Source organism: Hypomesus nipponensis, chromosome 22 (genome assembly GCF_054491055.1).
Source record: "Hypomesus nipponensis isolate SF chromosome 22, ASM5449105v1, whole genome shotgun sequence".
Lineage (NCBI taxonomy): Eukaryota > Metazoa > Chordata > Actinopteri > Osmeriformes > Osmeridae > Hypomesus > Hypomesus nipponensis.
In genome coordinates this window covers 10,907,397-10,929,260 of record NC_140382.1, presented here as the reverse complement: position 1 = coordinate 10,929,260, position 21,864 = coordinate 10,907,397, and the positions used below count along the sequence as shown (strand labels likewise).

The 21,864-nt window shown below is 45.2% G+C and overlaps 2 protein-coding genes across 2 annotated transcripts; both read left to right on the top strand.

Annotated features, from left to right (window-relative positions):
- Positions 1-68: 68 nt before the first annotated feature.
- Positions 69-11,043, top strand: cpe (carboxypeptidase E). Its single transcript, XM_084686857.1, has 9 exons — positions 69-454; positions 6,930-7,126; positions 7,556-7,723; positions 7,846-7,963; positions 8,180-8,362; positions 8,539-8,678; positions 8,809-8,908; positions 9,390-9,508; positions 9,714-11,043. Exons 1-9 carry the CDS (start codon positions 214-216, stop codon positions 9,810-9,812), a joined length of 1,365 nt encoding a protein of 454 aa, XP_084542983.1. The 5' UTR covers positions 69-213; the 3' UTR covers positions 9,813-11,043.
- A 227-nt stretch (positions 11,044-11,270) lies between these two features.
- mnd1 (meiotic nuclear divisions 1 homolog (S. cerevisiae)) lies at positions 11,271-21,197 on the top strand. The gene is made up of 8 exons (XM_084686475.1): positions 11,271-11,426; positions 12,115-12,180; positions 13,118-13,175; positions 15,103-15,251; positions 16,748-16,822; positions 16,973-17,087; positions 19,185-19,229; positions 20,081-21,197. Exons 1-8 carry the CDS (start codon positions 11,424-11,426, stop codon positions 20,185-20,187), a joined length of 618 nt encoding a protein of 205 aa, XP_084542601.1. The 5' UTR covers positions 11,271-11,423; the 3' UTR covers positions 20,188-21,197.
- The last annotated feature ends 667 nt before the right edge of the window (positions 21,198-21,864 follow it).

Below are 21,864 nucleotides of genomic sequence, written 5' to 3'. Positions count from 1 at the left end.
ATGTCTGCCTTCCGCAGTCAGCGCGTCATTGCAATTTAGCGCGACGCGCACCAGAGAGGAGAGAGAGCTCAGGTGGCGTACTGTACAGCAGCACATCCCGGAGTGAGATAGTATTTATAGTCCAGAGCGAGGCAAAGGTGCAGAGATAAGGCTTGACACCAAGTCGCAGGACAGAGACGGAGAGAGAGGAGAGAGGAGAAATAGCATACCAAAATGAAACCAGTCATTACACTAGTTTTATTCGGGACTCTGGTTGCCTTGGCAGCAGTTAACGGAGCCGATGATGGAGATATCTCGTTCGAGTATCATCGTTATGAGGAGCTACGGAAGGCTTTGGTGTCGGTGTGGCTGCAGTGTCCGTCCATCACGCGCATCTACACCATCGGGGAGAGCTTCGAGGGCCGCGAACTGCTCGTTTTGGAGATGTCAGACAACCCTGGAACGCACGAGCCTGGTCAGTTGGGTCCCCCATTCCTCCTCCCCATTCAATTATCACAATAGCCCTTCACAGTCAATAACACACGCATCACGCACAATTGCGCTAGCTGAATCACTCAGTGATCTAACTGTATTTGATAGCTCGCAGACGGTTAAGCATTTAATAAACAGAAACATTAATAATACTTAATTTATAATAGTTTTCCGAGAAATACGTGTATTTATGCCTTTCATAGTCCGGTGTGAAAAAGGCGCAGGCAGGTGTGTCATGTAGCCTAGTGCGTAAAAGGGCCGCATTGGATGCACAGTGTATCTTATCACCGATTTTAGGGTGTAGATTTTTGCAACAACCAGGCGACGCCGCCATTTTGCTGGATGAAAAGAATCTCAGTAAGCTTTCACTGAATCGTGATGCTGAGAACGGTGTTGACACGGCAAATGGAACCTGCCACAGGACACACCGTGAAATAGATCATAGAGAAGTGGTTTGGCAACTAACAAAAACAAACAAAGACATATTAAAAACAAAAAGGTTTCAATGGACCCATTTGTTAATATCATTTGAAAGGAGTGGCTCATTTGACCTGTAGACTAAATCATTTGAGCAGAAAGTGATTTAAATGTTATTGTACAGTGTAGCCCTACTGTATACTGATTGACACATTTAGGCCAAGAGGGTGCTTGTGATGAGTAAAAGTATGCTTCTGTCTGTAGTTGTAATGCAGGCCTGTAGCCAACTGTAACCATAGACTATGCATGGGTTAGGTGTGACAATGGCACAGAGCACACTCTCAGGTATCAAATCTGGTTGTCCCATATGACTTCAACAGCCCACTGCAGCTCTATGGCTTCAGTAACCTAACTCTCTAAGGTGACTGGCTGACGTGAGTCCCTCTACTGTATAATACATACTATATAAAACTTGTAGTATGTTATCGTTTGGATGGAGAATATGACAGCTGGTTGTGTGTGTGTGTGTGTTCTCTTACACTAAGCCTTACAAATACCAATTTCCTGGTCTTGTTATTAACTAAATATACATATGCGTTTGTGTCCAACAACCATTTAGAGAAGGAAATAACTATCCCTGTATATATATATGTGTGTGTGTGTGTGTGTGTGTGTGTGAAGACAGTGTGTTTACATCAGATGACAATGTGCACTTAACAGGCCAGTAATATCAGAGCTGGGTAGAGCTGCAGCCAGTAATATCAGAGCTGGGTAGAGCTGCAGTCAGTAATATCAGAGCTGGGTAGAGCTGCAGTCATATCAGAGCTGGGTAGAGCTGCAGTCAGTAATATCAGAGCTGGGTAGAGCTGCAGTCAGTAATATCAGAGCTGGGTAGAGCTGCAGTCAGTAATATCAGAGCTGGGTAGAGCTGCAGTCATATCAGAGCTGGGTAGAGCTGCAGTCAGTAATATCAGAGCTGGGTAGAGCTGCAGCCAGAGTGAGTCATGGTAGCAGCAGGGAGCTTCTGATCATAACCAGATGAGTTTCCACAGCCTGGCCCCTGCTTGGTCTCCAGGGGCAACATACCGCCCATCAACCCCCCTCAGCCCCTCTCCTCCCACCTCCGTAACACACATAGAGGGAGAGAACAAGGTAGTATCTTTAGGTTTCAGACAGAACCATTAATTGGAACCATTGGAAGGTTCTGTATTGAAAGGTATTCTATTGGTAGGCTGTATGTCCTGGTTCCTCTATGGTTACTAAAAGGTTTTGTATGTTGATCACCCTTTGTTCATATCCTATGTCCAGGCTACAGCCTGCTACGTGAATCAATCACTTCCAAGGTGTCAGAAGTTTAAGGTGAGGCCGAAATAGCGGTTGCCGTGACAACAGATCGGCTTAGCGGGCGGTGAGCCTCCCGGCAGTGTGCGGTTGACCGGTTCGGACTGCGATCACCGGCGTCCTCTGAGCTTGTGCATCTGTCGGCTAACCGACCATCTGTCGCACGCTACCCGGCTAGCACGGGGTGTGTAAACACACTGATGAACTCCCCTGACTTAGTATAGACATGCTGGCACTGACTTCGTTAGGACTGATTGAAAAGGTCTTTGTGATTGATTTCCAGGTCTGATATGTCTGTAGGTGGTGTTGACACTAAGTAGTGGGCTGGTTTCTGTGGGTGGAGTTGACACTAAGTAGTGTGCTGGTTTTTGTACGAAAGAACATTCTGGGTTTATAAAGACCCAGTAAAAGAGTGGGAGTTTCCAGTGAATTTTTATGATGTTTTTTACATTTACCATCTCAGTTTATGTTAATCAGGTGCTGTGATACATAAATGACCTACTACTATGGAAACCCTGTTGTTTATGTATGTGTGTGTGTGTGTGATCTAGCAGTAGATTATTTAATCAGATTGGATAGGAAGCTTCTAATCCTGCTTTTAGTACACATACATACGCCAACGCATTTAATCCACATATACATACACATCCAAATATGCACAACAGTCTCTACATGTAAAATACATGCAATGATCATGAAAGAGGGTTACAAATTTGGTTCATATTCATACATACTGAAGATCTAGGAAATCCAATGACAGAGACGGAGAGAGGAGGCGAGGGGAGAGAAAACAAAGAAGGGGAAAGGGTTTCATGACGTGTTGTTCCACTGTAGCTGTGAGCTGTTCTCCAGAGGAAGAGGAAGGAAGAACATCTTATTGGTTACAAGATACAAGATGTCATACAGTATATACACAGATACAGAGAGAGAGAAAAAGAGAGTGGAATAGAGATGGGGGGGAATTAGATAAGGAGACAGAGAAAGGGAGAATTGGAGGGTACAAAAGTACAAAGAAAGAGAAAAAGAAGAGGAGAGAGATTAAAGGAGTATAGGAACAGAAGAACGGAGAAAAAAGGAGATGGAGAGAGAAGGACGAGAGACAGTAAGACAGAGGAAGAGAAAGATGGAGAGAATCTCTAAGGTACGAGCCAGAGGTCATCTATTATACATCAGAGGAAAGCCAAGTCTTTCCTTCCTCCCTTTCCCCTCCTCCTCTACGCTCATCTTTCTCTCCTTTCTTCCATATGCAAATATAATGATTTTCTCCATCTCTGTCTCTCCTCTCTATTTTTCCTCTATTTTCACTCTATCTCTTTCTCTTCTATCTTCTCTCTTGCTCTTTTCCTCTCTTTATTTGCCCTAAGTATTTTCAGTTGGGACTTCTAAAATGAAAAATCTGTGAGATTTTTATGCAGATTATTAATTCAGGCAACACAGTCGAAACTAAATAACTGAATTGAAACGTTCCACCACTGCTACATGTTTATTATCCCTGCCTGCAATGTTCTTGTTGTTCCAACAAAAACATGACAGACTTGTTGGTCCTTGTTGGGAGGGTTTAGAATGGTTTAGTTGCAGTTCTATGGACGTATATGAAGCCCTCTGTGACATTGCTTGTGATGAGGGCTATGCAAATACATTTGATTTGATCCCAAGAGAATTTAGAGGGCTTTGTTTCTGTACTTATTCTGATAAATGGCTGGTTAAGGAGGCTATTTTGGATTCTGAGGCCATGGCTGGTCCAATCAGAGTCTCTTGTGAGATCATTTGTGTGGATGTGACTGTGTTCTCCTTAGGCAGGTGATTAGGTCAGATGGTGATAATGGTGTCTAAGCTGCCTCAGAGCAAACAGTCGGTTTGATTTTGAGTCACTGTAATGACGCACTACCTGTATGTTTGTGTGTGTGTCATCTGTCACCGTATCCATGACACAATGGAGACCACTAATGTGCTAGAGACATTTTGCGTGGTGCTCCACTGATGTTGCCACGGCAGCGTTCACGTCAGAGGCGGCTATATTAATATACCCCATGTCCGAGGTCTCCCAGGCGATCGGGGCTCAAAATGGGCTGAACTGCCCTGTGGCCTTGCATAAACAGATTAATACAAACATGGATTATGCTTCTCGTCATTCGTTGTGTGTGTCTGTGTCTGTGTGTGTGTCTGTGTCTGTGTGTGTGTATGTGAATCAAAGTTTTAAACTTAAAATGTTTTATTGCGTTTTAAGAAGAAACACATGCATGTATCCCATTATTCCCCCTACACACACACACACACACACGCACACACAATTAGTCAGTTAAACATTTTTGTGAAGAGAATAGGATACCTTGACATTGAACATCTGCAGAAGAGTTAATGCAATAACGAATATACTGTAACATCAAAGTGTGTGCGTGTGTGTGTGTGTGGCTGACAGGTTTGTGAGGCGTGCAGTCTGTTTCCCTGTTAAAACCATTCAAGGAGATTTAATTGTATATAGTCTTGAAGTTGTTAGCAGCAGCAAAGAGAGAGGAACCAGACTCTAGCATTTAAAAATAACCTGCTTTCCAGATGTGTGTGTGTGTGCATGCATGCATATGTCCCAAACATGAAAGCTTGCTGTGGTCTTTTCAAAGATAGATCAAATGGTTTTAGAGATTTACATAAACATGCGATCCCGCTCCCACACACAAAGACGATTAACGGTGAATGTGTTTGATATTAAAATATTCGTTTGTGAGACAGAGTTTGGGATCCTGAAAATAAAGATATAGGAAACAGGCAGCTAAATGGTCTAACTTTCAGGCGGTGTGTGTGTGTTTTCTAGAAAAAGAATAAGAGAGTGAAGAATAGGCTAATTAGTATATAAAACAGATGGAACGTGGAGAGAGTGCAGGATAATTAACAACACTTCACAGGCTCTAAGACTTTTACATTTATTACACCATGTAATGGCGTTCTAGTCTGCAAAATATGTGCGTCTACTCACATTTAACACCCTTTCTATCATATACTTGTTCTATTCTGTAAGATATCTGTAGCCTATAGTCTGCTCTTAAACACCCTTGAATTGTGCATAATTTGGTGTCAGTTTTTTTTCTGTCCATGTGTGTGATAGTGAAGGTAGTGCCAGTGATTTTTTACACCTTTCTCTCCGCCTAACCTTTTCATTTGTCTTGCACGTGTGGTGGATGTGCTGTGCGTTGGTGCGGTTGTTCCTTTCCTTAGTAATCTCCATAGAAAATCACAGCTCTTCATCACACTTAGGAAAGGAGAGCAGCTCTCACCAGTGATTGTGGCCTGAGATAGTTGCTAAGGTCAGGCTTCTCTCAGTTTCAGCTCATGAATGAAAACGGAGTGGTGATTGTGTGCATGTCTGTGGCTATCTAAGATGTTTAGAGAAACCTGGGAAAAAGATTTTGGGAGAGAAAAGAAGCAGGCTGTTGAGTGGGCTTCAGTTTACTCAGACGCCATTGGCTCAGGTTGAACTGAATGACCTATGTGGAAAGACAATTTACACATAAAACTAATGACTTTACAATAGGTTAGTGGGTGTTTATTTCTTATGGAGTAAGTGTGTCTCTGTTACGCCCTAACCCTAGTGGCCCTGTGGGGCGAACAAACAATCCTCCACTGACCCAAAACAACTACTTGAAACATCTTTAAAAGTACCAAATTCATGGGATCAATACAACATAATTAAACAAACATTACAACAAACTCTCAGGCTAAGAGGCAGCAAGACCACAGCAGACCCCAAGCCAGAAGCTTCTCTCTGGCAGCAGGAAACTGAAGTCTTTATCTGCTGCTTGATCACCTGGCCAGGTGCATCTCATTTGGCAATCATGGGGGACACAACCTGGGCGGAGCTACAGAAAAGGCAAGGGAAATGACAAACAAAGAACACAACACATGTGGCCATAACACCCCCACCCTTGAAACAATTAATAAACAGTGAGTCACATACAATAATACTAACAAGTTCACTGGGACTGTACCAATGTTTAATCATTGTACTGAAGTGGAATAATATCACACTGTTGTAATTCTGAAGATGATGAATGAGTATGGATTATGTGATGAAGGATACCTTTTAATCACTTTTATACTTTTATACTTTATACCTTTATATGTTATACTTTATATCTTTATATGTTACACTATTGAAAAACTATTGATGCAAAGCTGGTGACTGTTTAGTATTTCCCCTAAAATATAGAAGGAAAATTAAGTAAATTATATAGAAGCCCAATTAAGTGTTAATCTGGATGATTGTGGATGGGTGTGAGATAAATCTATGTGAGTAAATTCCTATCATAAGAAAACTACAAAACCCAGCAGTAATAAGGCCGGAGCCCAGTGTGACTGGCCGTCAAGGTCAGAGTAGGTCTACAAAAAATAGATTAATTCTCGATGCACCTGCAATCTGAATCTCAGAGAGCGAGACCAATAAGATGTAAAATGAATTGTGACAAAACAAATATTGTACCAATAGTAAACTTACTGAACTGATAAGGTTTTGATATAAAAGAGAGTGCATGGAGAGGATTTCTTCAGTCTGGCTCTGCAGGATCACACTGACGTTTTTTTGGGGGGGGGTCACCCTGCTTTCTTGGATTCTAATAAAACACTTTGCAGCAAACTCTGAAAACACATTAGTGTACAGCGTGTCATGCCTAACATGTGTTTGTGTGTGTGGTGTGTGTCTCTCTCCCCAGGTGAGCCTGAGTTCAAGTACATTGGTAACATGCACGGCAATGAGGCCGTAGGCCGGGAGTTGATTGTGTACCTGGCAGAGTACCTGTGCAACCAGTACCAGCTGGGCAATGACACCATCATCGATCTGGTCCACAACACGCGCATCCACCTGATGCCCTCCATGAACCCTGACGGCTTTGAGAAGGCCGCCTCACAGGTACACACATGCTAGAGTACACTATACTACACCACACAAACATACAGTACATACGCACACAAGTACACGTGTGCATATACAGACACGTCCGCACACACGCTCACTAATATATTAAAGCGCAAACACATGCCGCTTAGGAAATGTTATGCAAACAACATGTCTGGGGTGTATTTTTAGGATTGCAGACAACAGCTTATACAGTGTAGACTTCCTCTTAGCCCTGACCTAGTAGCCCCTGGATCTCTCTCCTTCTAGTTCTCTTTCTCTCTCATCTCTGTCATTGTTTACTCTTTCTCCTTTATTCTCAGCTTTTTTCTCTCTTTCTTGCATCGCAGTTTGCATTTCAACATGCAAATTAGTATAAATAATGATTGTGTTCAGTGAACAGCTGCCTTCACCTCTTTCCTCTCCTCCTCCCCTGTTGTGCAGCCGGGCGAGCTAAAGGACTGGTTCATGGGCCGCAGCAACGCCCAGGGGGTGGACCTGAACCGCAACTTCCCTGACCTCGACCGCATCATCTACATCAACGAGAAGGAGGGCGGAGCCAACAACCACCTGCTGCAGAACATGAAGAAGGCCGTGGACGAGAACGCCAAGGTGACGAGCAGCATTGGTGCTCAGCAGGCTCACACACTCACGTGCACACGTGCAATCAGAAACTGTGCATGGGCAGCGGTGGGCCTGTGTTAACCTGTGTGCATGTCCGCCCACTCTCTCAGCTGGCTCCAGAAACCAAAGCAGTGATCCACTGGATCATGGACATCCCCTTCGTCCTGTCTGCCAACTTGCACGGAGGAGACGTGGTGGCCAACTACCCCTACGACGAAACCCGCACTGGTACACACACACTCACACACGCGCCCCCTCCTAGGTCCTATACCTACGCATGCCCACACAGGCAATTAGAGGTCGTATCCATATGCATACACCCATTCCCAGGTCCTATACACACACACACACACTGACACACACACTCACTGCAGTCACATACACACTCACTGACTTTCTCTCTCTCTCTCCCTCCCTGCATCCCCCTTTCTCTTCCTCCTTCAGGCTCCACCCATGAGTACAGCGCCAGTCCTGACGACGTGACGTTCAAGTCCCTGGCGCGGGCCTACTCCATGTTCAACCCCGTCATGTCGGACCCTCAGAGAGCGCCCTGCCGCAAGAACGACGACGACTCCAGCTTCACCGAGGGCATCACCAACGGAGGGGCCTGGTACAGCGTACCTGGGGGTTAGTCACACACATGCATACACATACACAGGCTGGCTAGCAGATCTGTTTTGTGATTTGGTCCAGTCGTGATGCAGTAACATCACTTGCATATTGTACACATACATGCACAAACACCCCCCCCCCCAACACACACACACAATGGTGGTGATTAAATGTTTCTCTGTCGTAAATAGGCATGCAGGATTTCAACTACCTGAGCAGTAACTGTTTTGAGATCACTCTGGAGCTGAGCTGTGACAAGTTCCCAGCTGAGGACACGCTGAAAACCTACTGGGAGCAGAACCGCAACTCCCTGGTGAACTACATAGAGCAGGTACACAATACGTTCCTCATCACATGTTAGTGTAATTCTAACTAGAAATGTTTAGATAACCAAAGTTATCAGCCAATGAATAGCAAAAAAAGACTGACAGTTCAGTAAGAAAGTGTGTGTGTGTTTTTAGGTCCATCGTGGTGTAAAGGGCTTTGTGCGTGACCTTCAGGGAAACCCCATTTCCAACGCCTCCATCTCTGTGGAAGGCATTGACCATGACATCACCACAGGTACACATCCACCTAATCAACTTTATTCCAACTTTCACAAAGACAATACTACACATCAGTCACTATTACCTCACTTAACAAAAAAGGTATCCAATGCTACCATCTTGTGGACAATTTGTCTCTTACAACAGTCCTCAAAGGTTGTCCGAGTCACAGTATGCGGTATTTCTATGAGGTTTATTAAATCGGGGCTTGCTGAATCATGGCTTAGCATTAAGGTAAATTTGTGGTGGTAACTGTAAGCTATGAATTCACACAAGTATTTCATAAATGTACATATTTGTATGCAATTTTTAAGTGCTCTGATGCTTATGTTGTCAGTATCTGTAAGTACGTAGGCCTGTAGCTATGTGTGTTGAACTAAGCTGGAGTGTTCTGGCTAAAAACAGGCTAGTGATGTAATAATGTTGATGCAATTTCCATTTGCAACATAAGTCTTCAAACCTTTTCATCAATTTTGTTTACCTGTTGACTTTTGTAGCCAAAGACGGTGATTACTGGCGTCTGTTGGCACCCGGAAACTACAAGATATCAGCCTCGGCTCCAGGTTATCTCACCATCATCAAGAAGGTGGCTGTTGCTTTCAGCCCAGCAGTCAGGGTAAGCATCCCAAAATACCATATATCCCCTCCCGTCCACAGTAGGCCTACATAGCAACCAGGATGAATACTGTATCGGAACTAAACTAAAGCATTACATTAAGATATGAACTCACTTTTCCTTTCTTTGTCCCTCTATCTGACCCTCTAAATGTTCTTAATCTGTCTTTTTCTCCTCCTCGTCCATCCATCCATTCCTCCCTCAGGTGGATTTTGAGCTGGAGTCCCTCGTGGAGAGGAAGGAGGAAGAGAAAGAGGAGCTGATGGACTGGTGGAAGATGATGTCAGAGACACTGAACTTCTAACTAATCTATTGGTTGATACTAACGTCCATTTATCGGTGTAATATATTCTGCATTCTGTGTGTCTGCCTATCCACTGTAAAAAAAGAATGTCTTTATTTGTTTCTGCTTTGTTTTTAATCATTATTTAATGGGTTTTAATTGTTGTTATTGTGATGGGTTTACCCTGTACTTTCTGTTGGCTGACCTGAACACACAAACTCCCACACGTGCACACCAACACATGCACACACATGCACAAAACAGAATCTCCTGGCAGTCTGCACATGGTGGCGACAGCAAAATCATTATTAGTCTATTCTTGTGATATCGTGTTCTTTATCGTACATGTGATCAGTACCATGGCATCCATCTATATAGCCAATGAGTGATTGAGTATTTCATTATGTAAATTATGTGATGACATATCACATTAAGGGGTTTTGACATCTGTTTCTTCAGGCTTTAGTGCACTGCACACACACATTTATAGAGTATGGTTTTCTTACAAAGGTCTACACAGGGATCTGACACCCAATGGTAAGTAATGAAAGCATTCACTACAGCAAAGCTTGTAACATGTATGTTATAGATGTTAAGAGTTATGTTGGATTTATGTTTTTTTGAAACTGAATGCAAAACAAACTTGGCACAAGAAGAATGGTTAGATAATATATACTGTATTTAGGAATAAGGCATTGAAGGAGATAGCAGTTTTTGTAACACATAAAGACCAATACAAGGATGTATATCTACTTGTGTGTCTCTTCCCCCAAATATTCTGTTGAGCTCGAAAGCTTCCTTCTTTCCGAGAGGACTCTTAACACTCTTTCATTTGTAGACCCATCTGGATTTGCATAATACTACATATGCTCTTCTAAAGTCTTGCATCAGTAAGACTTGCATTCAGAGCGTTAGCTCAGTTTAAAGCCATCTCACTGCTTTGATCACCTCTGATATTAATGCAATGTCTGCCATGCCAAGAAGACTAGGTGGCGTAGTTTTACATGCGGTAACGAACTACACACCGACCAGATAAATAGGACACTACATCAGAGAGTTAAGGTAGAGACGTAGCTATGGCAACGGTAGTTTGGGTGGTTACAGCATAGATATATGTATATATGTCTATGGGTTACAGAGCCTGCTGTCTAAACATGGAAGATCTGATGAATGTAAAAATGACCCGTGAAAATAACTGTAAAAAAAAACGTATGTACGTAAATATAACATTCAATAAAAAAAACCTTTATGTTGTCCAGCACTGTGGTCTTTATTATTGATGCAGATCAGTGGTTATACTGAACCGATAGGCCTACTGGAATATCATAAAAAAGAAATATGATTCTAATGATGATAATCAAACCATAGGGAAAATTATAAAACGTTTAGCTCTCCGTGAGGATGAAGTTCTTCTTTGAGAAGTTTTGTGTAGTTTGTCTATTGGCCAAATGAGGGCAACACATGACCACATAGTGTATGAATGGTCTCGCTCGCACGTACCCCATCTGATGACAGCTCATTTGGCGCGGGAACTTTGTCATGTTTTCGCGTCCTTTGCTTCGTTAATATAAAGACGTAAATAACAGTCGAAAATATATAGCCAGTTAAAGTGTTACACCTAACGAGTTGGAAATGGTAAGTTATTGTTGAACCGTCTTGGCTTTGTTGTTAGCTAGGTAAGCTACTAGTTTAAGTTTGCTAGTCTTGCTGTTTTTAGTTTTAGTTCCAAATAGTCTAGTCAGTAGGCTAGTGGTTAGCTTGTTAACTCTAGCAATAATATCCAGTTTGCCAGCGAGGGTTAGTTGGCTAATAGTTTATTACCAGCATAACACGGTTTAGGGGAGCTATACTAGTAGCATAATGCAGCTGCTCATTTTATGCAACATTGTAAAATATGTTTATGCACTTAAAATATTACTACCTGGAGTTAGCAAGTGCATCCAAACTTTAAAGAACAACACATACACTGCACAGTACAGTAGCTTGGGTTTAAAGTAAAAAACAACGGGTTAGGGTGAGAGAGGGAGGTATAACTACTAGACTAGCTTTTAGCACTGGCCTTGTACCTGTACTGCTGTAACGCTCGGCCTATAGTTATCAACTTTGCACCTGCAGACACCATGCAGGATGGTTCAGAGATTTCACCCCCCAAAAAAAATCACACTGTCTACTCTAAAACATGTTGGGAAGCCTACCACAAACACACAAACACACACACACACACACACACACACACACACACACACACACACACACACACACTGATTATGTGCCTACACTTTGTATGTGTGTAGTGGATTTAAATGATTTCGCTTTTTGTCAGTCCAAAAAAAAAGGTCTGAGTTTGGAGGAGAAGAGGACACGGATGATGGAGATTTTCTTCGAAACGGTAAGTGTGAATCTCGAAAATCATTTTCGTTAAGACATGTTTAACTTTACTTTAGGTCCAGTAAAATCTAGATCAAAGCAGAGGCATGGTGTGTTTGTTTAAGATTTGAATTTGCAAGTGAAAACCAGGGGTGGGTTCCTTCAGTAGAAATCTGTGACAGATGTCAGGGTATGCTGTAACACCTGAGAGCCAAAGAAAACATCACGTGACACACACCCACCCACCCACCCACTCACTCATTGCTTCTTCCATTGTGCCCCTGCCTTATATTATCCACATCCCCCTCCCTCCATCGTAGATATTGCACTCTTCTTATATCTATTTGATATAAAAAGGCCATGAGGCTTACTGAATTATCATCTATGTTACATGTAAGATGCCTCCATCTTATTTATGTTTGATCGATTTTATGTAACTGTGTCCTTTTTGATCTGAGTAATACTAAAGGTTCCCCTTTCACAGCTTTTACAAGTAGGCTACATGTCTCAAGCAGAACATACTTTGCAGATAGTCCTACCTGTTTACTTAAGATTAATTACAAGACAGAATAGATGGATTGGCAGGGAAATGTGATCCTGTACTGCACTTTACTGTACTGGTTGTTCACTAATGTCACCTTTTTAACAGAATTTTGTATTCAATCCTTATTTCATGAACTTGTTACCCGTCCTTTGAACAGTGTACTGTTGCACTGTGCACAGTTGAATGTTAGCTTGTTAGTAGAATAGCTGATTAGATTGTTTTCAGTCTATCCCCCCCAGTCCTAGGCACGCAGTGTACACTGGGTCATCTCGTTCCACTGCATGTCTGTACACTGCAAATGATGTGACTATGCAGAACAGGCTTTCTACTTTACAACTAGAGTTGTATTGCAGATGCATTTTAATTGTTTTCTCTCATCCCTTGCCCCCCCCCCCCCTCTACACTCCCCTGACAGAAAGACGTGTTTCAGCTGAAAGACATAGAGAAAATTGCCCCCAAAACAAAAGGAATAAGTGAGTAGTGATTCATTGAGACAAACCAGATGTGAGGGAATTGTTTTACGAGTGAAACCTGCAGAAAAAGATATTTCTGTTCCTCAGTCAGATGTTAACACTTGATGCCGGGGAGCCTCGGTTCTCCTCAGAAACGCCAAATGTGTCCGGTTGCTGCAGTGTACACATTTTTTGAACGCCTTAGAGTAAATTTTTTTTAATGACCAACATTCGGCCTGATTCCATTCAGGTGGTGTCGTCCCTCAGTCCTGTGGCCGTGTTCTCTTCTTCCTGTCTGTGGTCTGCGGACGCGTCGAGTAACACGCCGTTGTCGTTCCCGTTGACGTGACGCCGGCTAAAACGCCGCATGGCCCGGCTTGTGTGTGCTCACAAGGGTGACATTTCATCGTTAAAAGGGTTAGGTCTCTCAGGGCACTCCTTCAACTAAGATGCCATTCCCCTGAATGCACAATGAACCCTTACATGATGTGTGAGAAGGAGGGGAGGGGGGGGTGCATGTAGGGTCCTGTGCACAGGACCAGACCGCCGTTCTGTTGGGACGCCCCCTAAAGGGACCTCTTTTTACAGCGGGCCCAACATTAATTTGGTGGAAACTGGATCCGGCTGCCCAGGGCACCAATTGGAAGCACATGTTGGGAGACCCCCACTGCCCCACCCCCAGTCTGTAGTCAGGGTAGGGAGAAGTGGGTGAGGAGGACACCCCCAGTCTGTAGTCAGGGTAGGGAGAAGTGGGTGAGGAGGACACCCCCAGTCTGTAGTCAGGGTAGGGAGAAGTGGGTGAGGAGGACACCCCCAGTCTGTAGTCAGGGTAGGGAGAAGTGGGTGAGGAGGACACCCCCAGTCTGTAGTCAGGGTAGGGAGAAGTGGGTGAGGAGGACACCCCCAGTCTGTAGTCAGGGTAGGGAGAAGTGGGTGAGGAGGACACCCCCAGTCTGTAGTCAGGGTAGGGAGAAGTGGGTGAGGAGGACACCCCCAGTCTGTAGTCAGGGTAGGGAGAAGTGGGTGAGGAGGACACCCCCAGTCTGTAGTCAGGGTAGGGAGAAGTGGGTGAGGAGGACACCCCCAGTCTGTAGTCAGGGTAGGGAGAAGTGGGTGAGGAGGACACCCCCAGTCTGTAGTCAGGGTAGGGAGAAGTGGGTGAGGAGGACACCCCCAGTCTGTAGTCAGGGTAGGGAGAAGTGGGTGAGGAGGACACCCCCAGTCTGTAGTCAGGGTAGGGAGAAGTGGGTGAGGAGGACACCCCCAGTCTGTAGTCAGGGTAGGGAGAAGTGGGTGAGGAGGAGGTGACAGAGTAATTGAGAGTGAGAATTATGAGTGTTATCCCCTTATTTGCTTCATTTATGTTCTCCCTGTTGTTCTGCTGTCTGTGTGTGTGTGTGTGTGTGTGTGTGTGTGCTCGCGCGTGTCTTCCCCAAACATCCCAGAGCAGACCCAAACAACAACAGAACAGCTCCATTGGTTTCTCTAGTCCAGGGACTGGGTATGCATGAGGGAGTATCATATTACTCTATCCCAGCTAGCTTCAGACACAGGACACCTCACTTACAGCATCCCTCTGGAGGGACATCAGCTCTGAAGACCGTTCTCACACACACACACACGCACGCACACACACACACTATAGAGACCCTTTGGAGAAAGCAGACTCTATCACTGTTTTGCCTTATATCACTCTCACATGTGTAAAAGGATAATGGACACAGATGTGCTAGAATACTTTCCCAGAGACCACATCTGGATCATTAACTAGCTGTTCTCCTGCATTGTGTGTGTGCGCGTGTGTGTGCGCACGTGTCAATGTACTTATTAACCCCAGGAAGCAAGGATGCAGTAAGTTAACATACTTCCAACCTCCTCCCCATCTCTCTCTCCCACTGTTTGTTTCTCACTCCCTGTCGTCCTCTCTCTCCCCCCACCCTCTCTCCAGCCCCCATGTCAGTGAAGGATGTGCTGCAGAGCCTGGTGGATGACAACATGGTTGACAGTGAGAGGGTAGGAACTTCCAACTACTACTGGGCATTTCCCAGTAAGGCACTGAACACACGCAAGCGCCGCCTGGACGAGCTGGACAAACAGGTGACACACACACACACTACCAGTAGCTGTGGCCAGCCCTTAAACGGATATTATGATCATTGGTATGAGATTCATAGTTGTCAGCTCTGTTCTGTCAGCAGTCAACCAAATAGCAGAGGAGTGAGTGAGTGAGTGAGTGAGTGAGTGAGTGAGAGCTGGCTTAGAATAGACATGGAACTGAGAAGGAAACATGCGTTTTTGCAGGGCCAGTGATGCATATCCTGTTCCTGATGACTCACCATCATGTATATCCCACTAGTTTACTGTAAGGCCCACATTGTACTACAGTTCCACAACAGTACTCTCATATTGACTGTCTCTGATAAGGATATAGGTATGCGAGTTCCTCATGTTGTGTACTACAGGCTTGTTATGACGCCTTCTCCAAGACTGTCCTTGCGCAACATGTACATGAGCCCCGCACGAAACTCGAGTGTTGCGTCAAACTATTATTGTTTTGGGGTAATGAGTCATTTGGAGAAGGCTGGAGCCAGCGAAAAATGTGAGAGCCTCGAACCTCCTAATGAAGACAGACGTAAGCTGCAACCCCGCTGCTAGACAAAAACAAATCATTTTTTTCTGGTTTTTGGTTGGTTGGCGAAGCCCGTGTAGCTTGTTTAACAGGTACCACAGGTGCCACATCCTGTTGGCTCGCCCGATGATCTCGATCTGGCTCTGCCATCAGCGAACGTTGGCACACGGCGGCTCGTAGTGGGCGCCGACCACGATCGATGTTGTTCGGAACGGTTGCCGACCCTCTCGTTAGCTCCTCCCCCCTCTCCCACGGTGACCCACTTTCTGCCGGTACTGGCAGCGGACTGGAGGCGTTGAAGACACCGTTTCTGGTCGGCGAATGTTCCGCCGTCAATGGGCAGGGGAGTGAAAGAAGGCCTGGTTGCTATCGGTGACGGTCTGATGCTGGTTCCATGCGGTCAGGTGCACGCACTCACACACAGAGGAGGGAGATGGGATGGCTCTGTCATCAGGGTCCTGCTGAGCAGCCTGTAATAACAAACCCTAGAAGGGGAAACTGCTTGGGAGACAATTTACCCACCTGCCGTTATTCTGTCATGTTTTGGTCTGGGCTACCACTGTGGAAACACAGACTAACAGTAACGGGTGATGGATCCTCGTGAATACAGTACCATATATGACTCAAATAGTTTTCCGGATTTACTGACCAATGTTTTACTGACAAATGGAAATTCAAAGTAGATTGACCCCTGCGGCCGGAACTGAAACACTCTGTGCCTTAGTTGGCTGTGGAGGTGATGTCATCAGAATGAGCCCAGAGGATGCCTGAGCAACCAAGAAAGGAACATGTGCCTCTTTCTGTTTGTTGTCTCAGGATGAACTGATTTTTATGGGTGGTCGATTTTCTTTTGTAGAGGGTGGGGGGCTGAAAGCTAAAGGACTACTTATCAAATCCACACACCATTGTGTGGATGGATCGTGTCATTTTGTTTGTTCATTCTTCTGTTTCCTTTTTACTGAAGCATTCTGAGGCCAAGACACGCAGAGAGACTCTCCAGCAGGCTGGGGAGAAAGCCAAAATAGGACGACAGGACACAGTAGGTGCTTCTGCACGCACGCACACACCCCCACGCACGCACGCAAGACAAGTACTCATGATCCTCCTCCACCTTCGCTCTGACGCTGAGATTCTGCCCCAAAGTCTGATGCATTCTGCTGTGTGTGTGTGTGCGTTTGTGTGTGTGCAGGAGGAGCGGGCTGCTCTGCTGAAGCAGCTGCAGGAGTTGAGGCAGGAGCACGCCCAGCTGAAGGCTGAACTGGACAAGTACCGAGAGTGTGACCCGGAAGTGATTGAGGAGCTGAGTGCGTACATACACACACACATACCGAACACAGACATCCACAATGTTAAGATGAACCTTTCAGGCATGCAAACCCTTCACCTTTAGGTGAGACTCCCTTTTTCCGATGAGAATTTTTTTTTGGGGGGGGGGGGGGGGGTCGTGGCCTTGGCCAACGCAGCATTTTACCTGTGCTTCGTAACTTTAAAACTGGCTCTGGAACCAATTACTCCTAATGCCTAAACCTCACAGCCAATCAGGGGGAGAGGTTTTCTACATGGAGCTAGCCTCTTAATTTTGCTCTCAAAGTGCACTAGATTGATGCGTTGCCCCGGGCCCCCCCTAGAGGGTCGGGGTTCACTGTATCGTTCACACCTTTTTTACCCCTGACCTGTTTGCATGTCTGACCTTTAGAAACCCTTTTTTTCCCCCCTTCCCTTCCCCCACTTGAACCCTTCTCTCTGGACTCCCACTTAGAAGCCATCTTCCATGCTGTGGCTGCTGGTCATCCTAGGAGCTGAACTGCCTTATTTGAAAGCTGACATGAGGGAATGAGCCTGAGTCCATCTCTGTTGGTTTATTTGTGGCTGGCTGGCTAGCTGCAGCTTCCACCATGTTTGATGCACAACACAGCTTGTCTGAACCTGCTCAAGTAACCAGGCAACGCCAATCTTATCTCAGCAACAGAGACAGATACACTCGCTCAAACATGCATATTCTATATGGAAACACAGCACACATGTACAAACGCACACACATGCGAGCACACACACTTATAGGCCCACCTTTAATTAGTGTTGGCCAGCCATATAACTGCTGTGCTGGGTTCATGTTTTAAAGTTGGACTAGGATAGTGCTCATCTAAAGGTAGTGTTGGTCTCCATCCTATGAGGTGTCATAAGACCACAGGCTGCTTCCTTCCTCAGAGTTGCGTTTTTCTGGACTCAACACTGATCGACGCCCAGACAAGGCCATCAACACATTTACAGGAGTTCTAAAGGATTTGGGGCAAGCTAGTTTGAGGTTTTGGGTTTAGTTGGGGTTTGATCTTAAACCCATGTTGTCCAACCAAGTGTCAAGGGAGAAACCAAAATCACATCGCAGGACTGATTTTGCGTTTCACAGGCACAGTCATGGTCACATGGTACTGTAAATGTCACCCTATGTTCGGCTGGTCCAGGACCAGTCCCTCCTACCTCTAAATACTGGGGTCAGATTCTGTAGCAGCTAAATCTGATCCCAGAGCGGCTTTCCTCTTCTGATTTTCACATAGATGTGGAGTGACTCCGATTTCAGCAGCAGTTGCTGCGCCTGCCAGCCCCTCGTTCAGCCTGGCCGCCGCTTCTATGCCTCTCTGCCAAGTGTGAACGATGCCTGCCTACGCCTCTCTCTCTCTCTTCCCTCCCTCTCTCTTTCAGTCCCTATTTCTCTCTCTCTCTCTGTCACTCTGTTCCTCCCCCCCCTCTCTCTTTCCGTCCCGCTCTCCCCCCTTCTCTCTTCCCATCCCTCTCTCTCCCCCTCTCTCTTTCCGTCCCGCTCTCCCCCCTTCTCTCTTCCCATCCCTCTCTCTCCCCCTCACTCTTTCCGTCCCGCTCTCCCCCCCTCTCTCTTCCCATCCCTCTCTCTCCCCCTCTCTCTTTCGCTCTTTTTCTCCCCCCCTCTCTCTTTCCGTCCCGCTCTCCCCCCTTCTCTCTTCCCATCCCTCTCTCTCCCCCTCCTTCTCTCTTTGTTTCATTATCAAGCTCCCTTCTCTCGGTCTCGTCTCCGCCACGCGTGTGCGATGGGCACTGTGTTGGTGTGAGAGCACATTGACCTGCCATCTCCCGGAGCCTGTTCCATCCAGAGAGCGCCTGTAATGGATGGGCCACACCAAGTTACGCTCCACTTTGTAATTTAATTGGTATGTGGGTGGGGGGTGGCGGGGGGGGTGGTGGCAGCTGATGAATAGGCTTGGCAGAGCAGCGTTGAAGCCTGTTGTAAGCAGTGAGTCCTTCCAGACACACTCCCCCGCATACACGACAACAGACCGCAGTGTACACAGTGGAGTGAAGCCTGGATTGCTAGCATCGTAGACATGCTGTTTCCTACCAACACGGCTGTTCTCTTCTTTATCTTGCAGAGAAGTCCAACGTCACTGCGAAGGAGGCCGTTTCCAGGTGGACCGGTGAGTCAAATCAACGCACACTTTGACTGACAGGCGCGTACACACCTCACGCACTACTGATGTTGTGTAACCTGTCTGCAAGACTGTATTTGGACATAGGTTAGAATGAGTCAACTTTACAGAGGTTAAAGGAAACATGCACACGCATGCACACTAACATACCAAAATGTCCCCCCCCCCTCCCCCCTCCAAAGCTTGACACAGAAACCACCAACCAAATCCAACAGTCAAATCCTACCACAAGCCCTTTGCCTTTTAAACATGCCTTACTTACTAGCATACGATACCCAGGCTACTCTCCATGTGCCAAATGACCCCTGGGGTAACCCTGGTGATGGCTGGCCTTTGGGTGATTGCAGAGGGCGGGGGTTAAAGTGGTATTTAGAGGAAGAGCAGGGTCAGAGTTTACACACACATTAACGTCACTATCATGTTTCAGTTTATAACTCGCTCTAATCTAGGACCCCTTTAACACTGGTTGAGCAGACACACACACTTTCCCTGTTACTCTCAAGTGGTCACAGGCTTACAGTCTTTTTTCCATGCCTGGACACACTCACCGACACACACTTTTTTCTATCTCTCAGTCGCATGCACACCCCTCTCCACTCTCAGTCGCATGCACACCTCTCTCTCCACCCCTTGTTCCAACACATGGTGTCGTTCCAGTGTTGTTAGGTGTGTTTGTTAGTATTGTTCTGGGTAACGTCACTCAAATTTGCAATCACACTGCTTGTCTGCTGGTCTCACTGCTCTCTATGGCATGTCATAGATGGAAGTGACTTTTGTGTATAGGTAACTGTGTAGTTACAGTGTCACAGTTGTGGTAATTACTGTTAATTTCTCCTCAGATAATGTATTTGCCATCAAGTCCTGGGCCAAGAGAAAGTTTAGTTTTGATGACAGCCGAATCGACAAAGCCTTCGGGATTCCTGAGGACTTTGACTACATGGACTAACAACTACCATCTCTTTATCTGTGTATAGTTCAATCCCCAATGCACACCATTAACTCTAAAATCATTGTTCTAGTTTGAACAGTTGTGTCGTCCACTCAAGCTGTAATGAAAAGTTTATGATTTTCAGCCAATCAGCGGCCAGGCCCTTATTCTGGTAAGGTTTTGCTTTCTGTTTGTAGTGCTTGGCTTGGGAGTCATTTGGAGCTAGGCTCAGGCTTTCACAGGTGTAAATGCTGCTGGTGTGACACTGGAGAAGGCGCTGTGCTAACCTCTGACCCCAGCGGGGGGCTCTTTGAAAGGAGTGCATGGACTGCCTGACTTTTGGGACACCTGTTTATGTGGAAACCGAGAGGCCAGAGTTGTTGACGGAGTGTGTGTGTCTGAGTGTGTGTGTGTGTGTGTGTGTGTGTGTGTGAGAGAGACAGGTAGCCAGGGTGCCCACACACAAACACCCATACACACAAGTAAGCAAACAAACACACAAACACCCACATTCACACTTATTGGCACACTCAAGCACACAAGATTCACGTTCTCTCATTGGAACACATGACACACTCAACATTTGTAAAGGGCACATCAAACAGCAGTGCACATTTTTTTAGAACAGTAACTTCAATATTAATTAATCGATCTACTTAAGCTTATCCATATGCTAATGACAATACTAATTATTATATTTTGCCTATTCCTTTGTACCTACAGCCAGAGAAAAGGCTCTAGGGCAGGTTACGTCAGTCTCTGTAGCACCTGGGCCGGCCAGCCTTGTTTGATGTATGAATTAGTCTACGGACGTCCGAAGCAACAAGAGGTACTCTGGGATTGATAATGAAGGAGAGAGGCAAACATGGGCCTGGCGCTTTTGTGGGGTATCTTTTGAAAAATGTATAGGGAAGAATATAGATATATTAACATTTACTTTTATTGAGTATTTGAGTTGGTGAAGAGTTCTTGTATCTTGATGTAGCTTGACGATCGTTTCAATAAAGTTCTGTTGTTACTTTTCTATATTTTTTTTGTATTGTTAATAATCTGTTGGTGTTGCCTTGTCTTGTAGTTTATATACAAACAATCAACAAACATGCCCTTGTTCGCCTGTGAGCACATCATCTTTCACCTTCTTTCTGCACCAGAATATTTCTTACAAAGGGGAAGCGGCTCCTTGCCTTTCTAACAATTCCTGCAGAAACTGAAACATACCAGGGGGTTATTGCTGGGCAGTAGTCCACCAATATATTTTTTGTGTTGTTCTGTATTGTATATTTATTGGTCAAATATTTGTCTGTTTGTCAGATACTGGCAGGTATGGACACATAGGTCACTGGACATTCATTTCCTAATTTTGCTCAGAGATGGTGGCCTACATGTCTGGCTTCATCCTGAATGTCTATTGATGGCTACATGTGTATCAATGTCTTATTTCTACTTTTGGAATAACATATATTGCACAAAACCACTCTACATTGATGTAACAATGAATTAGATGAACAATATTTTATTATAATAATAATACTATTAAACAGAGATTTTAAAAGGGCTGTTATTACACAGCTCATTCTCAGTTTTGACCACCTAAGTTAAGCATTCCACAAAATTGTGTCAACTGCACAACTGTTGCAGTGACAAAACGAACACAAAACACTGTACAAAATATAGTCAAGCTGAGCCGTAAGGTAA

Excerpts from the sequence above, each read along its gene's own strand:
- mnd1 (XM_084686475.1), top strand. Across the intron at positions 12,181-13,117 it reads TGGAGATTTTCTTCGAAACG|AAAGACGTGTTTCAGCTGAA; the intron begins GTAAGTGTGAAT and ends CTCCCCTGACAG. Across the intron at positions 19,230-20,080 it reads GGCCGTTTCCAGGTGGACCG|ATAATGTATTTGCCATCAAG; the intron begins GTGAGTCAAATC and ends ATTTCTCCTCAG.
- cpe (XM_084686857.1), top strand. The coding sequence starts at position 214 with ATGAAACCAGTCATTACACTAGTTTTATTCGGGACTCTGGTTGCCTTG. Across the intron at positions 455-6,929 it reads CCCTGGAACGCACGAGCCTG|GTGAGCCTGAGTTCAAGTAC; the intron begins GTCAGTTGGGTC and ends CTCTCTCCCCAG. Across the intron at positions 8,679-8,808 it reads TGGTGAACTACATAGAGCAG|GTCCATCGTGGTGTAAAGGG; the intron begins GTACACAATACG and ends GTGTGTTTTTAG.